Source organism: Tursiops truncatus, chromosome 11 (genome assembly GCF_011762595.2).
Source record: "Tursiops truncatus isolate mTurTru1 chromosome 11, mTurTru1.mat.Y, whole genome shotgun sequence".
Classification (NCBI taxonomy): Eukaryota; Metazoa; Chordata; class Mammalia; order Artiodactyla; family Delphinidae; genus Tursiops; species Tursiops truncatus.
The window spans coordinates 65,869,613-65,889,828 of NC_047044.1; the positions used below are offsets into that span (position 1 = coordinate 65,869,613).

Sequence of the window (20,216 nt, forward strand, 5' to 3'; positions counted from 1 at the left end):
TTTATATACAAGAATTAGGTACGGCATCAGATCATGGGATGAACAGATACAGATATACTCAACATGTGTTTTACATGCTCCTGAAAAAGACAAGTCTTTAGGTAAGTATTTATAACTAATTTTCTTTCATTTTTATTATTTTACATGCCAATCTAATACTATGCCTCCAGCAGATACAAATTCATGAATAGTGGAAGAGAGTATGACTTTCAGAAACGGTACCCATATTGCACTCTAACTTGCAAATGTAACAGATTGAAAAAAAAATAGTTACAAATAAAGAAATGTGCCTTGAAGTACAATTTATTTTGTATTTATATAACCTACCCAGCTAAATACTACTTAAAAACAAAATCTATGGCTAGATTACTTTCACATATCTTTCTCCTTTATTTGTTGCTAGCTTTTTTTCTGTAATGAAATTAATACAGCTGATTAATGGGAGTGAGAAGGAACAAAACTGAGCAAAGAAAAATTAAGTAACAATGGTATTAGGAAGGATTACCCATTGGCCATTCTCAGCAGGGACGTTTCCCTGCAGTCTTTCCAGCTCTGAGCATTCTGCAAAAGTCTGGAAGTCCCTTCTTGGGGTAAAGGTGCCTCCTTAACATCCCCAGACCCCTTAAAATGGTGGAAATAACAAGGTATGGCTAAAAAAAAAAAATCACATTTAAATTCCTCTATTTCATTTACCCCTTTAAAGTACCAATTCAAATAGTGAATAAAATGGTGTTAAACCAAGGCCTAAAATGCAACTTTGAGAGTATATAAAGAAATTTAAAGACCCTGGGCAACAATGGAAATGGCCTTTTATTAGCAGGCTCTTGAGAAGGCCCAACAGCCTCCCTTCAAAGGAAACTTATGATTCCATCTTGAACAGTTGATAATTTTTTAGCCTTTATAGGTACCTTATCTTATATATAAAGATAAAATATACCTGCACCATTACTGAGTGCCAGACCGTGTAGCAGGCACTGTGCTAAGAGTTATACATACACATCCTGTTTTTTTGTTTCTCATTCTCACAGACACCATTATGTTATGTCTCTTTTTCCTTGCAAAGTTATAAATTTCTACATGCCAACCAAATACCAACTTTAGACCGTAGCTATTTTAAATAAACTACATTCCTGGAGAGAATACATAAAAGGTTTATACACATTTTTCAGATTAGGAATAAAATATATTAATTTTATGGCTTGAGTTAGATGTATGCATGTCCAATATGTTAAATTCTAGCATTAATATCCTAAAATTATCATTCAGTGGTACTCACATCCTATAACCTAGTAGTTAAAATAATCAATATGTTACATATAAAAGGGGTATCTAGGACTTTACAAAGAAATCTTTTAGAATAGTGGAGAAATGGGTTAATAGCATGAGTTTTGATTTCAGACACACACCCAGGTTTCAGTCCTAGTACTACCTCATATTAGCTGGTAACCGTGGGCGAGTTATTTAGCATTGGAGGGCCTCATCTTTAAAATGAAATTAAAATTTTTACCTAATAGACTTTCTTTGAGGATCAAATAACAAAATGCTTTATTGCAATCCCAACACAGGTCCTAGTCTTAGCCAGTATTGTTGTTCGTTTTATGTTATTTAGGTATCATTATTGAATATAACCACACTGGAAGGTTGACACAAAAAATGAGGGTGGATGAAACAATTCCATAGTAATAGAGGTTTTCTCTAATTTGGCTTGGTCTACTATAACTCTTTGGGATTATAAAGGAATCTAAAAGGAAAAAAGGTCAAACACATAATCAAGATGAATTGGGAAATTATTAAATATAAAATTAAAACAATGTGTTGAATGCTTACTATATGTTAAACACTTCATTACTAAAAAAAACTTTTTTAGTGTGCTTAATAAATGAAAAACTCAACTTGTAAAAGTTTGAGTAAAAATGATTTAGTATTTTCCACCAAAACTCCTTATTAATTATTGCCATGTAAATAATCTCCACTAAAGAATACTCAACCTATTTAGGTAGCTTGAAATAGATCTAAGCAATACTAACATATGAATTAAAAACCTCATTCTGCCCCCAGAGCAGCTTTATCCATTCACATGAAGAAAGACGCATATTAGTGAATGACATGCTCTGAAGCAAGGGATTCTTCGTTTTTTCATCTTCCATTTTGCTCCCCCACCACCACCCCTGCTTTGCCATCTAGATTTGGTACCAATACCAACAATCTGCTGTTATCATCATAAGCACAGAGAAGAAACCCAAGCCAGAAGAATGCTAGAACAGTTGGCAACAGTCACAGAAGGTTCTGGCTATGTAGTAATTAGGAAAGAGAGAATGAAGAAGTAGTAATCCAGGAAATAGCATACAAGATTGTCCTTAAAATCTTTACAGGCTGATTGGACCCTCAATTCAGTAGCACTGATTCAAGAAAACACTTTTATTCACTAAGGCATGCAGAGACAGGATAGTATATATTAAAAAGGGAATAGCAGAAACATGACAGTAGAGCAAAGGAATAAGAGACACAAAATTTAAAATACTGGAATAGCTGAAACAAATTGAAATTATAAGAAATAAACCTTTTTAAAGAATAAAGGCAACTAATTCAATACATAGATATAATAAGAACACACTTGATAAAATTCTTATGGAATTCATCTTTTTTACAGAAGTACTGTGAAAGGAGGCACAAAAATACACTCGTGTCAAAATCAAATACAGAAATCCCTTTTTGGAGAACGCTTAGCAACCCCGCACCCCCCTAACATAGGAGACTAAGTTACGTTTTAAAAATTCCCCCAAAGACGTTAGATTAGAAGTGCTTCTCTTGCTTGGCTCTACAAAATTACTAATTTGGGTCTATAACAAAATAGAAAGATGCTTTAAACCATGTGCTAAAGTTAACAACTGAAAACTGTTTAATACTATAAAAAACAGAGAAAAATAAAAGAGCACAACAGCTTAAGTACATTGATGAGCCGACCCAATTAACTTTTCAAGGTAAAACATGGAAAAACAGTGCATTTCCCCCTCAAATCATATTAACACATCAGGATTTCTGTAAGAGAAATGTGATACGAGAATGACTCACCTGTGGGACCACATTCTGTACGTAGGTTGATGGGTGCTGCTGCTTTTGCTGAACAGCACTTTCTATTGCTACTTTAGCTACAGTGCTTGGATCTGCTCCTGCTGGCACGGCAACCATTGTTGCACTGCAGCCAGCATTGTTGGGGTCACTGATTGTAACAATTCTAACTCCCACTTTATTTGGAATTCCTGTGACTGTTTCCCTATCATTATCCTCTGCTGGCCTCTTCACAGTTTTGCATTCTGCTGTGCCATTTGTAGACCGAACGTCAGATGACAGGGCAGGAAAATGGGACACTCTTGATCCTGAGTGGGGAACGGCTATGATTTGATGCCCCTGTATAACAGAGGTTGTAGAATGTGGTGAGACAACTACACTTGGGCGTTGCTGAGGCACATCTGAATTCAAACTTGAAGCTAGAGGTCCATTAGGCAAATCAGTACCACTAAATTGCTGTGTTGCCACATTTGAAGCCTCCTGTATACTGCTCACAGATGGCGAACCACCCAAAGTTAATACAGGTCCATTAGAAATTCTTTCTAGTTGATCACCTTTGGCAGTATCTTGCTGAGTGGCATCGAAAGTCCCTTGTGGTTCCACTGGAGATATCTCACCATTTCCTACATGATTGGAAGTTTTGTGATTTGGAATGTTTTTGCTTAAATGAGAACCATCTCCTTTATCAAAATCACAGATTCCATTAACTAGAGGTTTTTTCAAATCACTTTTAATATCCTGCATGTCCATTTGTTCTGAGTTCTGTTTTCCAGATGCTCCATTCTCACCTAATTCTAATGATGGCCCATTACTGATTAGTGAGCACTGATTAGCCTCACTTTGAATTTTCCCTGAGTTTGAAGGAGGTAGACTTGAGTCACTGTACTTTCTCCCATTTAAAAGACTTCCCACCTGCATTTCATTTTCCTTCGTATCCCCATTGCTGGTGTTCGTGGTTCCTCGTCTGCAGGATGGGTTCTCCATGACTTCAATTTTACGTTCATGAACGTGTAAACCTGTTGCTTCTTTTGCTTCCTCTTCCTTTTGGCAAATTATTTTATCACCTTTGAATGGGGGAGTAGCAGTAGTACAAGATGATTGTCCAGCTGGAGATGCTTGAGAGGCTGGAAGCGTTTGCACCTGAAGTCCAACTCCTGCCTGGGTCCCGCTCATGGTAATTCCTGCTGGAGCAATGAGCTGAGTTGCATTTCCCTGACTCACAGTTGCAGTTGCAAAACTTGTATTTGGCACAACTGTTATAGTTACCTGGTTGCCAGAAGTCCCTTGGAAAATGGTTGCTGGGCTATTTGAGATCAGCGGACCTGGCAATATTTGTAAGTTCGAGATGGGCACGGTTTGCACTCCCCCTGTGGGTGGCATCGCACTTTGGACCAACTGAACATTTTGCTGCCCAACCAATAGCTGCTGAGCTGGAGTTTGCCCCTGCACTCCAAAACCTGCTGCTTGATTATTGGCCACCTGGTATACCACCTGAGGGCTAGGAGCTCTTGCATTATTAGGGGGAGGAATCTGTGGAGCTGGGAGAATAAGCTTACCACCCGGAGTTGAAGGACCACGCTTTGGAAGCAGCAACTGTTTTATCAGACTCGACTCACCAGAAGCAGGCTGACCAACTCCTGCATTTGTTTGCTGTGGTTGAACCTGCATTTGTACTTGTTGTGGCTGCTGAACTTGTACTTGTACCTGTTGTGGTGGGGGTGCTGGTGAATGCTGCTGCTGTTGCTGCCTTTTCACAGATAGCATTTGACTGACAGTAGGAGGTGGTCCCTGTGACTGAGGAGTGGAAGAAGATGACACGGCAGAAGGGACCTGGCTATTAGTAGCTGGGACAGGTGATGGTGAGGAAGATGGAGTAATGTTTGGTTGTCCAGCTAGCTGAACTGCCTGACCAGCCGGAAGAGCTGCTGGATTAGCAAGAACAATTTGGTGAATGGCTGGTGCGTAAGTTTGACCTTGTTGAGCTGGCTGACTTACAATCACTACGCTTTGTTGGGTTGGCTGCTGTGGTTGTTGAATAGGCTGTTGGACCACCGTTGATGAAACTTGCTGAGAAGGGAGAGGTTTGGGTGCAATGTTCTGAAACCCTACCCTTGAGGGCTGTGGACTCGGGACACCAGCAATGGTAACCATTTGTCCTGTAGCTACCTGAAAATTCTGTACTGAAGTTGCCGAGACAATGTTGGACGCAGAAGTCGTTACATACTGTGGGGGTGCTATGAGAACAGTGTCCTGTGGCTGACCGCCAGCTGACGTCTGCTGAGACGAAGTCTGCACGGGTTGGGGCGATGTGGTGATTAACTGCTGACCCTGTGAAACTGCAGAAGTACATGCTGGCATGTTCTGTACTCTGCCAAATATATGACTCTGTGGGACACCTTGTTGAATTACCGTAACAGGAGTGCCGGAAGGTATCTGTCCCGGTACCACTGTGTGCAATGGAGACTGTTGTGGAATTACAGATGGATGGTGAAGCAATGTCTGGGAATTCACAACTGTAACAGGTTGGGGCCCTGTACTATGATTCTGAACCACAGAACTCTGAGCAGCTCCTCCTCCCACAGCAATACTAACAGGAACTGCTGTCTGGGGTATAGAATTCTGGATTACTGTAGCCTTAACGACTTCACAAGGAATTGGAGCTTTATTCTGAATGACAGTCACCGGAGCATTTTGCTGCTGGTGGGTATGAACTGAAGGATTTGGTGGAATTCTCGAAACAGTCTGTGCCACGGTATGAACACCTTGTACTGGAAAAGACATTTGTGTTGCAGTCAAACTTGAAGATTGGTTGGTAACAGGAGTCCTCTGAAAATGGTTTCCTACAGTTTGTGGTCCGTGAGGGATTCCTGAAAATATAGGGAAAAGTCAAAATTCATAATGAAATGACTGCAAAGCTGCATGTAGAAATTATTTTACTCAATGTGAGAGAAAACAGTCTTAAGAAATTAACAAGTTTGCATCATATGAATCTGATAAAATAATAGAACGAGAAATAAAATGTTACTGGAAAAACAAGGAAAAGTTACACATCTTAAAGGTATATAAGCTTTCATTTAGTCTTCTTATTAAATCGGTAATATTTAAAACACAATAAAAATTAATACCTGCGGGTGAAGGACTTGGAGATACATCAGGAACAGAATCAACACGAACAACGGGAGTAGAAACAGGTTGCTGCTGATAGTACATCTGAATGGGAAGTGGGATAGCCCTCCTTTTTACTCCTACTACATGAATATGTGCCTGCCCATTGTTACTGGAATCCTCCACCCTCTTCACTGTATGATTTGGAAAGACCGTTCTGTAAAGTACACACATACTCAGTTTTAATAACTAGCACATTAACAAAAACCATTAACTTCTAACTGCTACACGAATGGCAGCAGCATATTCACTGCTACTTATGTATGAACTAGTATGAATCATAGTTATATTCTGCAAGGGTGGGAAGCAAGGAATTAAATATAAAAGGTCAATTCTCCAATTTTAAAAATCATTATTTATTAACACTGTTGGGTTTAAAACAATTCTACTGTAATTAACAAAAAAGCTGCATCTAGGCAATGCCTATTTGATGAACTTTGCAAAATATCAAAACGCCATGGGACTTCCCTGGTGGTGCAGTGGTTAGGAATCCGCCTGCCAATGCAGGGGACATGGGTCCGGGAAGATCTCACATGCCGCAGAGCAACTAAGCCTGTACGCCACAACTGCTGAGCCTGTGCTCTGAAGCCCACGAGCCACAACTAATGAAGCCTGCGCGCCTGGAACCTGTGCTTTGCAACAAGAGAAGCCATCGCAACAAAGAGTAGCCCCCACTCGCCACAACTAGAGAAAGCCCATGCACAACAGCGAAGACCCAATGCAGCCAAAAATGAAAAGATAAACAAATAAATAAATGTATATATATTTAAAAAGCCATAATACTTGAGGACAGAGTTTAGTTATAGACTATTAGTCAAGACTTAAAAGGGTGAAAGCCATGTCTTTAATGCATAAAAGTAGGTGCAAAAAAAGTAAACGTGATTTCTTCCTTTTCTTTCTTTGATAAGCCTAGTAACGGTTGACCACAAACACCAGATGTGATTTCCAAAATTCCCTTGTATTTAAACTTCCATCACACTACAATCTAACTATACAAAATTTCAAGTAGTGGAGATATTTCAAACTAGGTAGATAGCTGGTGTGTTCTCTAAAGAGCAAGGGGTGTTGTAAATGATGAAAATTGACTTTATTTAAAGTTATGAAATATAAATCCTACCTAAGACATTTATAAAATCCAGTTGATGTTAGGATTCCACCACGAGCCAATTTACTGCAAGTTGATAGGTACTCAGAATACATTTCTGCTCGAGAGACAGAACAATCTGGATTTACTTCAAAATGAGCATTTAACCTAAAAGAGGAGAAAAATATATGGCATTATGCAATATACTATAGGAGAGTCCATACTTAAATATACAAAACCATTTGAAGGCAATGTGTTATAAACTAATAATTATGTCTATTAATCAAATTTCACTGTCTCATGTATTATTAACAAAAATACATGCTAGGTTTTAGACAGAGTAAATAAAATAAAAAGAGATTACTTAATCATACTTATTTTAGTATAAAAAAATCATTATCAACAAATATAAAAACTGGGATGTGAGTACACCAGCAGGGTTGGTCTGCTGGCAACAAATATACTACAACGAATTTTATTCAGTGAATACTCAGGTTCCTGTCTTGTAATAATCAAAATATAACAGAAGTTCCCAATTAAGAGTTGTTGGCGATGTGACAAATGGAGGAAAAACTGAACTTAAAGTTAAACTTCTGTTGCTCTTGGATTAAATTTCTTCAGGAAAAACTCTCCCAAAGCTTTTAACTGCTTCCTAAAACAATGATACTTCCTATGCTTCACACTCCCCTTCCCCTTCCGAGACTCTATTCCTAATCAATTCCAAGGTAATTCAAACTTCAGTTTGTCTTTGTCATAAAGTGACTTCACCTATAAATTGGGATTGGAGGCCTAGTTATCCTTATAGGACTCTTTCTAGGACTCACCATATACATGACAGGCCAACCTACAGCTGTTTCTTATTAACTGAATCAAATGATAATTATGATAAAATAGTTTAAAATGCTTCTCTCCTCCTCCTCCCTAGAAATGGCAGAAATATGCAACAGGGATTTATAAGACCAAGTCTATAACACACACACACATTTTACATTGGATGTGGTACATATTTTTTCCAACTTTCATAACCCTTTGAGTACTGAGCTTTCAAAAAGACCAGACACAAAAAACTTGTTTTGGTTTCAATATAGAAGATAAATATTTCCAAATATTATTGGATAAGATTCATCATATATAAAGGGTCAAGGTGTAACAATATAGAACGTGAGGAAAAAGCAAATAATTAGAGATATTACCATAAACCTGATTTAAGCAAAGTGGAAAAGTAGAGAAAATAGTCATAGGAACACAGATAACAAAGCACCAAAAATGTGGAACACAGAGTGACAGGAGCATGGAATGGGAGAAGACTAATGTTAGAGAATGGGGGAAAAGGGATCAAAGAAAGAAATTTTTTAAAGTAATACATCATTGAAAAGTGATCTTACATTTCAATCTGTTAATCTTCTAAAGAATTAAAGTTGAAATTCATAAACAATGTAGAGGCAACTAGCCATGAAAAAATGAAACGGTTCTAACCAAGTCTACATTTCTTTTTTTCAGAAAGTGGCTGAGATGTGACCAGTCAGTCTTCTCAAGAAAATATTATTTTCAAGTTGATTATTTCAATGTAGACATACTGGCTATTCTATTATTTGATTAGTTGCCCCTTACTACTCACAAAAAGGAAAAATTAACTAGCAATGAATGAGAAGCTTTGCTTTTGCTCAAAAAGAGGGACATTTAACAACAAAATCTGGTTCTATTTTCTTAAAGTCAGTCCAATTCAGTTTTAATAAAACATTAATTTAAGAAAACAAATTCTATAATCTGACAGACCTTATTTTCTACAAAGCCAATGATAACTTTTTAACACAAATTTTACTTGAAAAGGAGTGGTGTAATTTAATGAAATTCTAGTCAAAGACTATTTTAACTCTGAAAATTCCAATAAATATTTTTTTTTCAAACTATTCCAAAATACAGGTGAAGTGATTTTACATTGCCCTTTCTTTGTATAAATGATATCCTACCCTAACTAAAAAGAAATACAGAGTAAAACATTCTGGATGACTGCTGAAATACATTTCCTTTTCTCATTTGCTTTATTCTTCCCAAGGATAAAGCCTTAATAGAAATAGACCACTTACCACTGACAAGCAAACTTCTCACTATCTATTTCCACTATTCCTGGAGGTGGAGCAACATGCTGTGCTACAACTGCTCTGGAAGCTAAAGAAAAAAATACATTAGCTACATCATTTTTTAAAACTATAAGCCATATTTAGTTAATGGATACTGAACCAATTAATATTGACAATGAATACCTTTTAAAAAGGTGTATAAACATATTGAAAATATACAAATTTGAGAAAGAAACTTATAATGGAGCACATATTATACCAGGCACTATCTTAGATGCTTCACACAAACTATTTTTTCAACCTCGCAATCATCTGAATAATAACGATAATATGGATTATTTCGCTAATATAAACTCTATTTTTTCCATTGTCAGACACTGAGTTTTAACTTTATCTATATTACCTTTCTTAATTCTGTGAGGTGGGAACCTGAGACTCAAAGTGATTAAAATAACTAGGCGAAGGTCACACAGCACATCACATCAATAAATAAGCATCTCTCAGTTTAGTTACAGAAGCAGATTGCATCACAAATAATTTCACTTATGAATTTAAGAGATTAACATTAACTCTATAAGTGGCATATATAAAATTTCTGGGTATGATGAACAAATAGCTAACTTCTATGTTGTAACTAATGAAAACAAGAAAAATAAGAGATAATATAAACTTAGTCATATTACAGTAAGTTTATAATAAAATATGAATCTTACATATTTATAGATAAAAATTATACTGTTTCACCATTGAATTAGCATTATTAACTTATACTTTTTAAACCTACAAAATGTATCTACTTTTTTTCAGGTGACATTTTAGCAAAACTTCTCAGAACCCTCAAAAAAAAAAAAACAAATGAATTTCTAAATTATGGGAACTAGAGGAGCCCCACAGCTCAGCCCAACCTGTGAATGATCTGAAGCGATCTTGACCTTTGTCTGATGAGACCCCAGGCTTCCACTGGGATACAGCTAACAGCAGCCGGCCAGTTGTAAATATTTATTCTGTATTAAGCCATTTATATTTATGTGATTTGTTTTAATCTTCTATATAGTTCTAAATTTAACTGTCCCCGTTTTGCAAACGAAAAAATTAAAGCTCAGAAATTAAGTTCACAAACGAACACATGATGGAAATAGCAGAGCTAGAGATAGGGTGTAGCTGGAAAGCCTTCTTTTAGGGGTGCTGAATTTGAATTCAGGTCTGTCACATTTCAGAAGCCATATTGTGATATTCTGCTTCTTAATAGAACATAATAATTAGAACCAAAATTATTTTCCTTGGGCAACCCCAGCCTATCTTTTTTCTTCTCTAACTTGATGACACTGTTACAGAAAATACCCTTCTAGGGCCTAAACCTATGTAGAAATCTTCTCCCCTTTTCATCATCAATTATACTCTCAGAGTATACCCTACTCTGACTGAAATCTGAATCAAATAACAACCTATTGCAGGAAACATTAGAAACTATGTTGAAATTATGAGAAACTTTATAAACAATACATAAAGAATGGTACAGCCTCAATTAAATTAAAAGCATAAACCTGAAATGTATAATTACTATAAAAGTGGCTACAAAATGAAAAGCATTGTCCTCAGGATACCTGAAGACATTCCAAAGGATACAAAGGCACTTATACTTTAAGAGGAATCAATTTTCAGATACTCAAAGTTTTGTATATATTCCCTCCTAAAACTGCTTTGCCTGAAAACATGACCTCCTCTTTGATGACTGCTCTTTAACCATCTTGGAATAAGAAGCCTTAACTCTCACCCATCCTTTACAGCACTGTAAGATACAGTTAAATGCATGACTCTGGAGCCAGAGGCTGGCTCTAAAGTTCCATCACTCACTAGCTGGAAAAGCTATTTAACCTCTCTGACTATAAAATGGGGAAAAGTAACAATACATTGACCTCACAGATCGTCATGAGGATTAGAGGAGTTTATATGTAAGTCACTTAAAACAATGCCTGGCACGTAAGTGTTACTATGTTAGCTACGATGATGACGACGATGGTGTAAAAACCTCTGGAATACCAAAGGGAGAAGTGGAAATATTAGTGTCCACAAAACTTCTTTAAACCAAGGTATTAGGGTAGGGCTTCTGGTCTATCCCAGTGTTTTATATATTATAGTTAAGGGCAATGTAGGGCATTAGAAATTGGGTATTCTGGCCCTTTGGTGTGTTCTGAATTCAGATATATTATAAAGTGATGACAATTTTTGCTTAATGTCCTTTCCTCCTCTATCCCTCAATTACTATCAAAGAGTGCATTAATTTTGAGACAATCTTGTGTAAGTAAAGCATTCAGATATTTTAAAGTAATATTGAAGGTGGTGGCATCTTATTTCATTCACATGACAAACTCATGACAAGTTTAACTATCTCAGAATTCTGAAATAAGGAAGGTATCAATGGGAACACAAAGTAACATCTTTTCTTGGATTGAAAAATAAGGTTGGACTTTTTCTAAATAACAAATTGAGGCAAGACACTTTTGATAATAAAGACTAACTTTAACCGTTAGATTATGTGGCAGACATTTTCTATAACTGAATGAGGTAAATCTCCAGTGCCAAGACTTTGACAAAAATGTATTCATGCACATGATAAAAAGCTATGTAAATATTCCTAACCCAGTGGTCCTCAAAGTATAGTGCCCTGACCTGAAGCATCAGCATCTCATGGGAACTTGTTAGAAATGAAAATTCTCCGATCCATCTGAATCAGAAATTCAGGGTACGGAGCCCAGAAATCAGCACTTAAGCCCACTGGGTGACTCCGATGCACCGTAAAGTTTGAGAACCACTGTGCTAACACTTCCTGAATATATTAGGTTAAACAAGGTACATCTAAGTAAAAGAGCAGCAACTTATAATTTAGTCATATCTTGTTAATATCTTTTTGATACATTTTCAATAAACTTAAAAGTAAGTATGTATAATGACTGGGCAACAAATAATTTTACAAGTCAAGTACTGTTAATTCTTTGATTTCAACCAAAACAAAGGAGAACTCAAAATGTCAGAAGATCATTAAATACAATTTTAATAATTTTTAGATAATTCTGAAGAAATTTAAAGAATTTTAAGTTCTACCCTCATCTATTTATTGATGTGAACTAGATTTCCAACTTAAATCTATAAAAAGGAAAAACAGATAAAATTAATGCTGAACCCAATTTTATTCTAGCAATAAAAAGTATTCATTCAGGGCTTCCCTGGTGGCGCAGTGGTTGAGAGTCCGCCTGCCGATGCAGGGGACACGGGTTCGTGCCCCGGTCCGGGAAGATCCCACATGCCGCAGAGCGGCTAGGCCCGTGAGCCATGGCCGCTGAGCCTGCGCGTCCGGAGCCTGTGCTCCGCAACGGGAGAGGCCACAACAGCGAGAGGCCCACGTACCACAAAAATAAAAAAAATTCATTCAGCGACACACTAGAGTAATACTTTCCAGAGAACAAGGGGAAAAATGTCTTGTCTATCTCATTAAGAGATGTACTTCCAATAATTGTATCTTTTATTTAATAATTATTTACAAAAATCTGTAATATATTTACTATTGATTTATGTACTATTTATTACTAAAACTTGTAACAATAAAATAAATTTTTAAACACTTACAGCTTTACAACAGAAGCCTGAAAAACTTTAAATTAAAATGTCTAGGTAAGCATTGATAGGGTGGTGGATATGAGTTCAAGGAGAAAGAGGGATAGTATAAAATTTCTAATATTACAAGTTTGTGTTATTTTTTAAATGGATGGTGGTAAGCATCAATATTCCACTGGATACAAAAAGTGTTGTAAGTTTTATTTTGAAATATCAATTTAATATACACAAAAACATATTATTTGCAACTATTTAAATTATGACAAAGAAATTCAGATGTCAACTTAAAAATGGGTGAAAGGTCATGCAAGTTTTCATAGTGATGAGCAGAAGTGAGCAAAAAGTTTGAAGATGACCATTCCATTAGAAAGCAGTATTAAACAAACTATGGGGGGAAAAGCCAAACTGTAAGTGTTTTAACTAATCAAACAATTCAGAGTTGTCATTCACGATGAGCAAATAATAAAGTGCTCACCAGCTCAAAAATGAACTCTTTTAGGTTCTCAGAGGCCTATTCAAACTTCTATCAATGACTTACTACTACGCAAGCAAGCCACAACTTTCAATACTTAATTTTATCCATTTGCCAATGAGGATCAACTCTTAGTTTGGGGGGTGGGTTCATTTGTTAAGGTCACAGGTCAGCAATAAGGCAAAAAATAGTAGTTTTCATCAAAATTACCTTTGAATATTCTTCAAATGACCCATTATAGTTCAATGTATCACTGACAATCTATTAATTCCACTCTTTGTTGAACAGTTTCTCTATGGCCCTCAATTAACTTAATCTTTTAAATTAATTTAAAAGTTTCTCCTTTAAGAATAAAAGTATACCCCCACTACCCACTTAACTGGCAGTATGAACTGTTTCATTTCCTTTTCAAGGTTGAGAAATATTAATTTCTGATCATCGATTCTCCAATATGTATTGGGCTCTTTAACATCTACTGCCTATGGGTGAAAGCTCACTGAATAGATCAGCAGTCAGAATTACCTACTTATTTCATGCCTTCTATTACTGTCCAGTTCTGTTAGTTGAATTCAAGTAAGTTAAATGCACATATGATACACTCTACCATATACTGCAGAAAGACATAATGGAAATCAATGAGATATGTGATACATATTACATACTTTGTGTAAATAGAGTATACAATTTTGATAATATTAAATGAGAGGAGAACAAGACAGCTGGAGAGAGATGAGGAGAGTCTGAACTGAGTCATAAGTACTGGCAATCAAAAAGGCCAGACAGAGTATTTAGGAAGACTCAACAAGATTTGGTGATTAAAAGAATGTGGTAGTTAAAGATTAAGGATAATGAGATTTTTGTTTTAAGGATAGTGGGAGAGGTTGAGAAAGATCTAAATGTATTTCTAGGCTGAAGAAGCAAGTAAAGAAAAAGAGGTTTAAGATATAGGAATGAGTAGCTGGGAAAGACTGATATTCAGAGTACAGATTCAGAAGTAGTTAACATCTCTTCCTGACACAAGGGGATGAAGGAGAATGAGTTCAGATACTAATAAGTTTATAAGGGAAGGGGGAAGAAGTTGAAGAAATTCATGCCACACAGCTCCCAGAGTAACTACAAAGTGTTAAGATCAACTGAGAAAGTGAGCATCCTCCATTAAAAAACAAGGAAAGAGAAATATCTTGGGAATGGTAAGAGAGCAGGTGAGGTGAAAGATGGACTGTTTTTTTTTTGTTAGGACAAATGAAGGTGGAGAACAAAAAGGCTGAGAGTGCTAAAATATAAAAATTGTAACTCATAATGAACCAGGAGAAAGAAGTCCAAGAGCTGAAGGACAGGTCCGAATTCTAATTAAAGATATTTGAATTAAATAGCATTGACCCATGGGATCCTAGCAAGGGTGCACAAGTACAGGTATATACACGTGTATTAGCATTTGTATACACATGCACACATGTCTGATCCTACTGATTCTGTGGTGTTTGGTCCAAGATTTAGAAATAATAGGGGTATTATACTTATGTATTCTGATGACCACCTGAGAGAATGATAAGGCAGCATATGATTACCCAATTCCTGGTCTATCAATTTCCAATGACTGAAATCACAAACCCATTAGGGCACTTAATACTTTCACAGTTGTGAATAATATCTAATCCCTCACACTACTCTAAATCCTTCTCAACTTCATTTCTCTATTATACTATTCTTCCTCTGTGCTCACGTTGATCCTGCTGCTCCTGGAATGTATAATGTCTAAGAAATTAAAGTACATACTCAATTCTCATTTAGGCTACTCTACTATAAAATATCAGTTCCCTGTGCTGCATATTTAAATTTATCTGTAGTATTAAATCTGACATACCAATAACCACACTGAAAAAGATTATACAAAAACACTAACCTGGGGCAGATGCTACATGGGTCTGGGTTTGGACTTGCTCTACAGCTTGTGGCCTAATTTCAGATAAAATTTGATGACTGGAACTTGGATGTTCGACGAGTTTTACTGCAGCCAGTGCATCGGGGCCAAACATCTGAATATCCATGGAAACCAGACACACTAACATGTCTAAAATAAAAACCAACAGTTATTAGTCAATAATATTGTAAAACAATGACATCGTTGAAAAACACATGCTATACATATATAAAACGCTGCTTCTCAAATGCCAGTCTGTGAATCATTGTACATCAGAATTATCTGTGGATCCTTAAAAAAGATTTTTAGGCTCAATCTCTGAAGACTGATTTAGAAGCTCTGGAGTGGCTGTTAGCTACCTTCATTTTTAAAAAACTTCCCAAGTGATTCTGATGTGTAGTCAGATTTAGGAACCACTGATAATGGAAAGTACAGCTTAATTTCTCAATAGTAATACTTTTCAAGCCAAATCTTTATTAACTCTGATTTTAATATTTATGTCAAAGAAAGAAATCATTTGAATCACTGAGTAAAATGTTAACGTGACTTGTTTTAGTAAGTATGTTTAAAACTGACAACCCATTGAACTCATTGAAGGTGAGTTCAATGATTTTGAAGATAATAGCACTACTAGCATTTCTAGGAAGAGAAGGAAGCTTGTTCCACTCAGCTTTAGTTGCTTAATAGTAGCAGCTGACCACTTGAAACAGATGGACCTGCCCCCCAGAGTCAGACATAGCCATCTTGTTGATTTCAAATTTAATATATAGTAATAGAAATAAAGAGAAGAAGTAAAGATTACTGATAGCCACATGCATCCTGGTTTACACATAATAGAAGTTTCTTGCTTATCTAAAATAGACAGAAAGAATAACACAAACAAGCGTGTCTGAAAGGGTAATGACTCCTCAAAATAAACAGTAAACCCCAAATATCAATTGTGATTTTTTACAGCAACCACATTAAATATTTTTTCCTTAATAAAGAAAATAACTTAAATGCTTTTTGTGGTTTAGTCTTACCTATGCTCTTTTCTACTTTTGCAATTTTTGTGCAAGCTACATCTCCCATTTCTGTGAGCATATATAGCACCTCAAGTGTTGAGATTACGAGCAGCACATCAGGTAAAGTGAGATGACAAATGATCTCTCTGTATGAGTCCTGATCGACATATTCACAAATCAAAACACCATTATCCTCTGCTTTGCAAAGATTTCCCAAAATTTCCATGCCTGAAAAGCATACACACACAAACATGTATTTGTCTTTTAAAAGATGATAAAAAGCTTGTGTACTTTAGACAATGAGAAACTTAAGTGAGCGCTTACCCCTCATCTTTAAAAATCTATCCCTTGACATCAGGCATTTTGTAACAGTATGAAACATCAGATGAGTAGTTTTGAAATCAACAGGATCCAATAAAAGCTGGAAAAAAAAAAAAAGGACACTACTGTTTAGGTAGGCTTCTTCCAATTTAGATCCAAATGTATATTTCAAATTTAATAAAAATGAGCCGAACAATGTTACGTAACTTTAAAAAATGTAATTACTGTGAGAATAGCCATCAATGAATCTGGAGCATCATTTCAAATATTTCTCTTTTTCCACAAAAGTGTGTAATACCTTTAGGCAAAAACTATATGTAAGCATTTAATATTCTATAATTATGGCAAATATAACAATCCCACATCCTAAAATTTTAAAGTAAATATTGTGCTAACTATAAAAACTGTTTTAAGCTACTGTCACATGCTTACCTCAGCTGCAATATTTCCTAATGTGTCAAGGCCTAATTGCCTTAGAGAAATAAAATGACTATGTGCAGAAAGTAATAGGAAACGGAGACAGGTACGATTAGCTGCCAAGAGCTTAACATTGCCCTCCTCAAAGGAAAGATTTCGCAAAATCACTGCAATCTGAAGTACCCGTTGTCCTTCAATATCATTAATGCCCAGCTTTCGAGGTGGATGAAATAAAGATTCCCAAATCCATTCTCCTGATGTACCTTCTACAAGAGAAGAAAACATATTTTACTTAAACTGATATTTCACTTATTATTATTGATATTTCAAAGTTATTTAAAATATTTTCTCATTGACTTACCATGAGACTTGTTTCTGTCAGAAATGAGGTCACGTACTTCATTATCATCAACAATGTCTTTCCAAAACTGTAATGAGAAATTATTACACTTAGTTCTGACAATTTGAAATAACTATTCTATTACTTTAAAAATAGTCACACATACTAAAACTATAATAGTTCTACTATTTTTAGTTCAAGTAGATATCATTGTATTCTATGTACTTAGTTCTTTGACACAAATGCTAGATTTTTCTATAGTTCAAAGGTGTCATTTTGGCCTAGGGCCCACAGATCCCTAAAAGGTCTGTGAAAAATACAGGGCATCTATGAACATGAATGAGGAGAAAAAAATGACATCTTCATGTTCATTAACCTCTAACTAAAATTTAGCATTTCCTTAGCATTTTCTTCAACTCTGAATGTTAGAAAACGAACCACAGTAGTAATAGCAGAACCTCTGACACTGTCACCGATATGAATCAGATATTTTCAGATCACTTTATAGCTATGGAAAATATCTAGAAATAGTGTTTATGCTCATCAGTACTTAAAAATTATGATAGTCATTAATCCCATTAGTAAACTGCATACAGTCACAGTATTCCTATTTACAGACTCCTGAGACATAGCTGGCTTGCTACTGAGTAAATCTACATCTAGAAGAAAATCAAACAGCAAGTGGTGAAGTATTTGTGTTCACAAATTTGTAACCCAGATATTTAGGTTTCCTTTCCAGTATTCCATACCAACAAACTGTTTTTTGACCCGTAAGACAGAGGAAATCAGTCGAAATCCACTGCTTAATATTTTTCAGGGTAAGAAACAATTGCCTATATATTAATATGTCTATACAAAATGAACTTTAATTTTAACTTTTCTATGCCATTTTATCTTGTTACTTCCCTACGAATGAAGAAGCACATGGGCCATTAGTTCACTGTTTATTTCTAAACATTCTGATGTATTTTCTAAATGATTGTATTTTAGTTTTGGGAATTAAAGTTCCTTTGCATTTAAAGTTACTGATCTGAGAAAAAGTCCACCACCAGAATGACTCACTGCAAAAAAACTCATGATAAAAAATGTTTGGTAACAATAAAAAAGAACTAGGCATATGAAGGAATAAGACAATATTCAATAACCAAGAAAAAACGGCCACAGGATTTTCAAATAATAAAGATATCAGAGTGGAATTTTAAATGATCATGGAAAATAAACAAAGAAATAGAAGATAAAATCGAAAAGTTTGGCATGTAAGTAGAAACTATAAGAAATAGCTAAATAGAAATTCTAGAACTGAAAATAAGAACTCAATGGACAGATTTAACAAAGAATTAGAGTCAACTCAAGGAAGAATTAGTGATTGGAAGAGATGGCAGAAAAAAATACCAAGTTAGAAGCATAAGGAGGAAAAAGGATGAACAGAATAAAAGCATTCAAGACACATACAGTGAAAAGTTCTAACATAAAATTAATTGTAGTTCCTGAGGAAAGACAGAAAGAATGGGCAAAAACAATATTTGAAAAGACAGGGTCGAGAATTTTCTAAATCAATTGAAAGACGCCACACCATAGATTTAAGAAGCACTCCAAACTCCAAGAAAAGATAAATAAAATGTGTAGGAGCATGATAATAAAATTCCTGAAAAGCAAAGACAAAAATCTTAAATGCAAAGGTGGAAAAAGGGACAGATAACCTTGAAAAAGACAACTAAAATTACAAGAAACTTTGTAAAAGAAATAATGGAAGCCAGAGGACAATGGGATATTTTCAAAGTGATGGAAGAAAATATCTGCCAAAGTAGAATCTTTACACAGTGAAATTGCTCTTCAAGAATAAAACTGAAAGGGCTTCCCTGGTGGCGCAGTGGTCGGGAGTCCGCCTGCCGGTGTGGGGGACGCAGGTTCGTGCCCCGGTCCGGGAGGATCCCACATGCCGCGGAGCGGCTGGGCCCATGGGCCATGGCCACTGGGCCTGCGCGTCCGGAGCCTGTGCTCCGCGACGGGAGAGGCTGCAGAGGTGGGAGGCCCACGTGCCACACACACACACACAAAAGAATAAAACTGAAATAAAGACATTTTCTGACAAATGAAAACTGAGAAAAATATCTTCAAACCTGCACTGGGAAAAAAAATGCATGAAAAGGTAGATGTGATTTAAATCAAAATAAATGCTGAATAAATAAAATACTAAAAAAAAGTCTTATGGGTAAAAATATATATAAAATTAAAATCTATGAAAAATGCTTGGAAGAAAATTTTGCTCAGGCCGTAACAGTACTGCAGTAGTCATCTCATCATAAACCAATATATATAAAACAATTGTTTTCACAGACTGGGCAAGAGTAATGCAAAACTGTAATCACTGAAACATGGGAAGCAAATGAGGTGAGCTCAGTGACTGCCTCATATCTTTACATAAACACTCTTTCTAGACAACGATATAGAGATAATAAACCCAAGAGGTCATAGCAATTACTAAACTGAGAAGACATTATATATATATATATATATATATATATATATATATATATATATATGTATATTTTCTCTCTCTCTCTCTCTATATATATGTATATACACCCAGCTAATTCAGGTCCAAAAAAGACCATACCTTAGGAATAAAGATAAACTAGTCCTGTATTCGTCATAACAAAACTTAAAAACAACTAACCATATATTAGTTAAAAGCACGCCAGAACAATGTGCAACATTCTTGGAAGACAC

At 35.8% G+C, this 20,216-nt stretch overlaps 1 protein-coding gene across 4 annotated transcripts in view; it reads right to left on the reverse strand.

Annotated features, from left to right (window-relative positions):
- ARID2 (AT-rich interaction domain 2) overlaps positions 1–20,216 on the reverse strand; it is a 170,621-nt gene that overhangs the window by 46,836 nt on the left and 103,569 nt on the right. For all 4 annotated transcript variants that reach the window (XM_019934571.3, XM_019934572.3, XM_073788785.1 and 1 more), the window contains 9 exons: positions 17,508–17,574; positions 17,162–17,412; positions 16,733–16,829; positions 16,427–16,636; positions 15,387–15,554; positions 9,406–9,487; positions 7,352–7,486; positions 6,195–6,391; positions 3,073–5,936 (listed from right to left, as the gene is read on the reverse strand). In XM_019934571.3, coding sequence (XP_019790130.2) covers positions 3,073–5,936; positions 6,195–6,391; positions 7,352–7,486; positions 9,406–9,487; positions 15,387–15,554; positions 16,427–16,636; positions 16,733–16,829; positions 17,162–17,412; positions 17,508–17,574 — 4,071 coding nt within the window. The remainder of the gene's footprint in view (positions 1–3,072; positions 5,937–6,194; positions 6,392–7,351; positions 7,487–9,405; positions 9,488–15,386; positions 15,555–16,426; positions 16,637–16,732; positions 16,830–17,161; positions 17,413–17,507; positions 17,575–20,216) is intronic.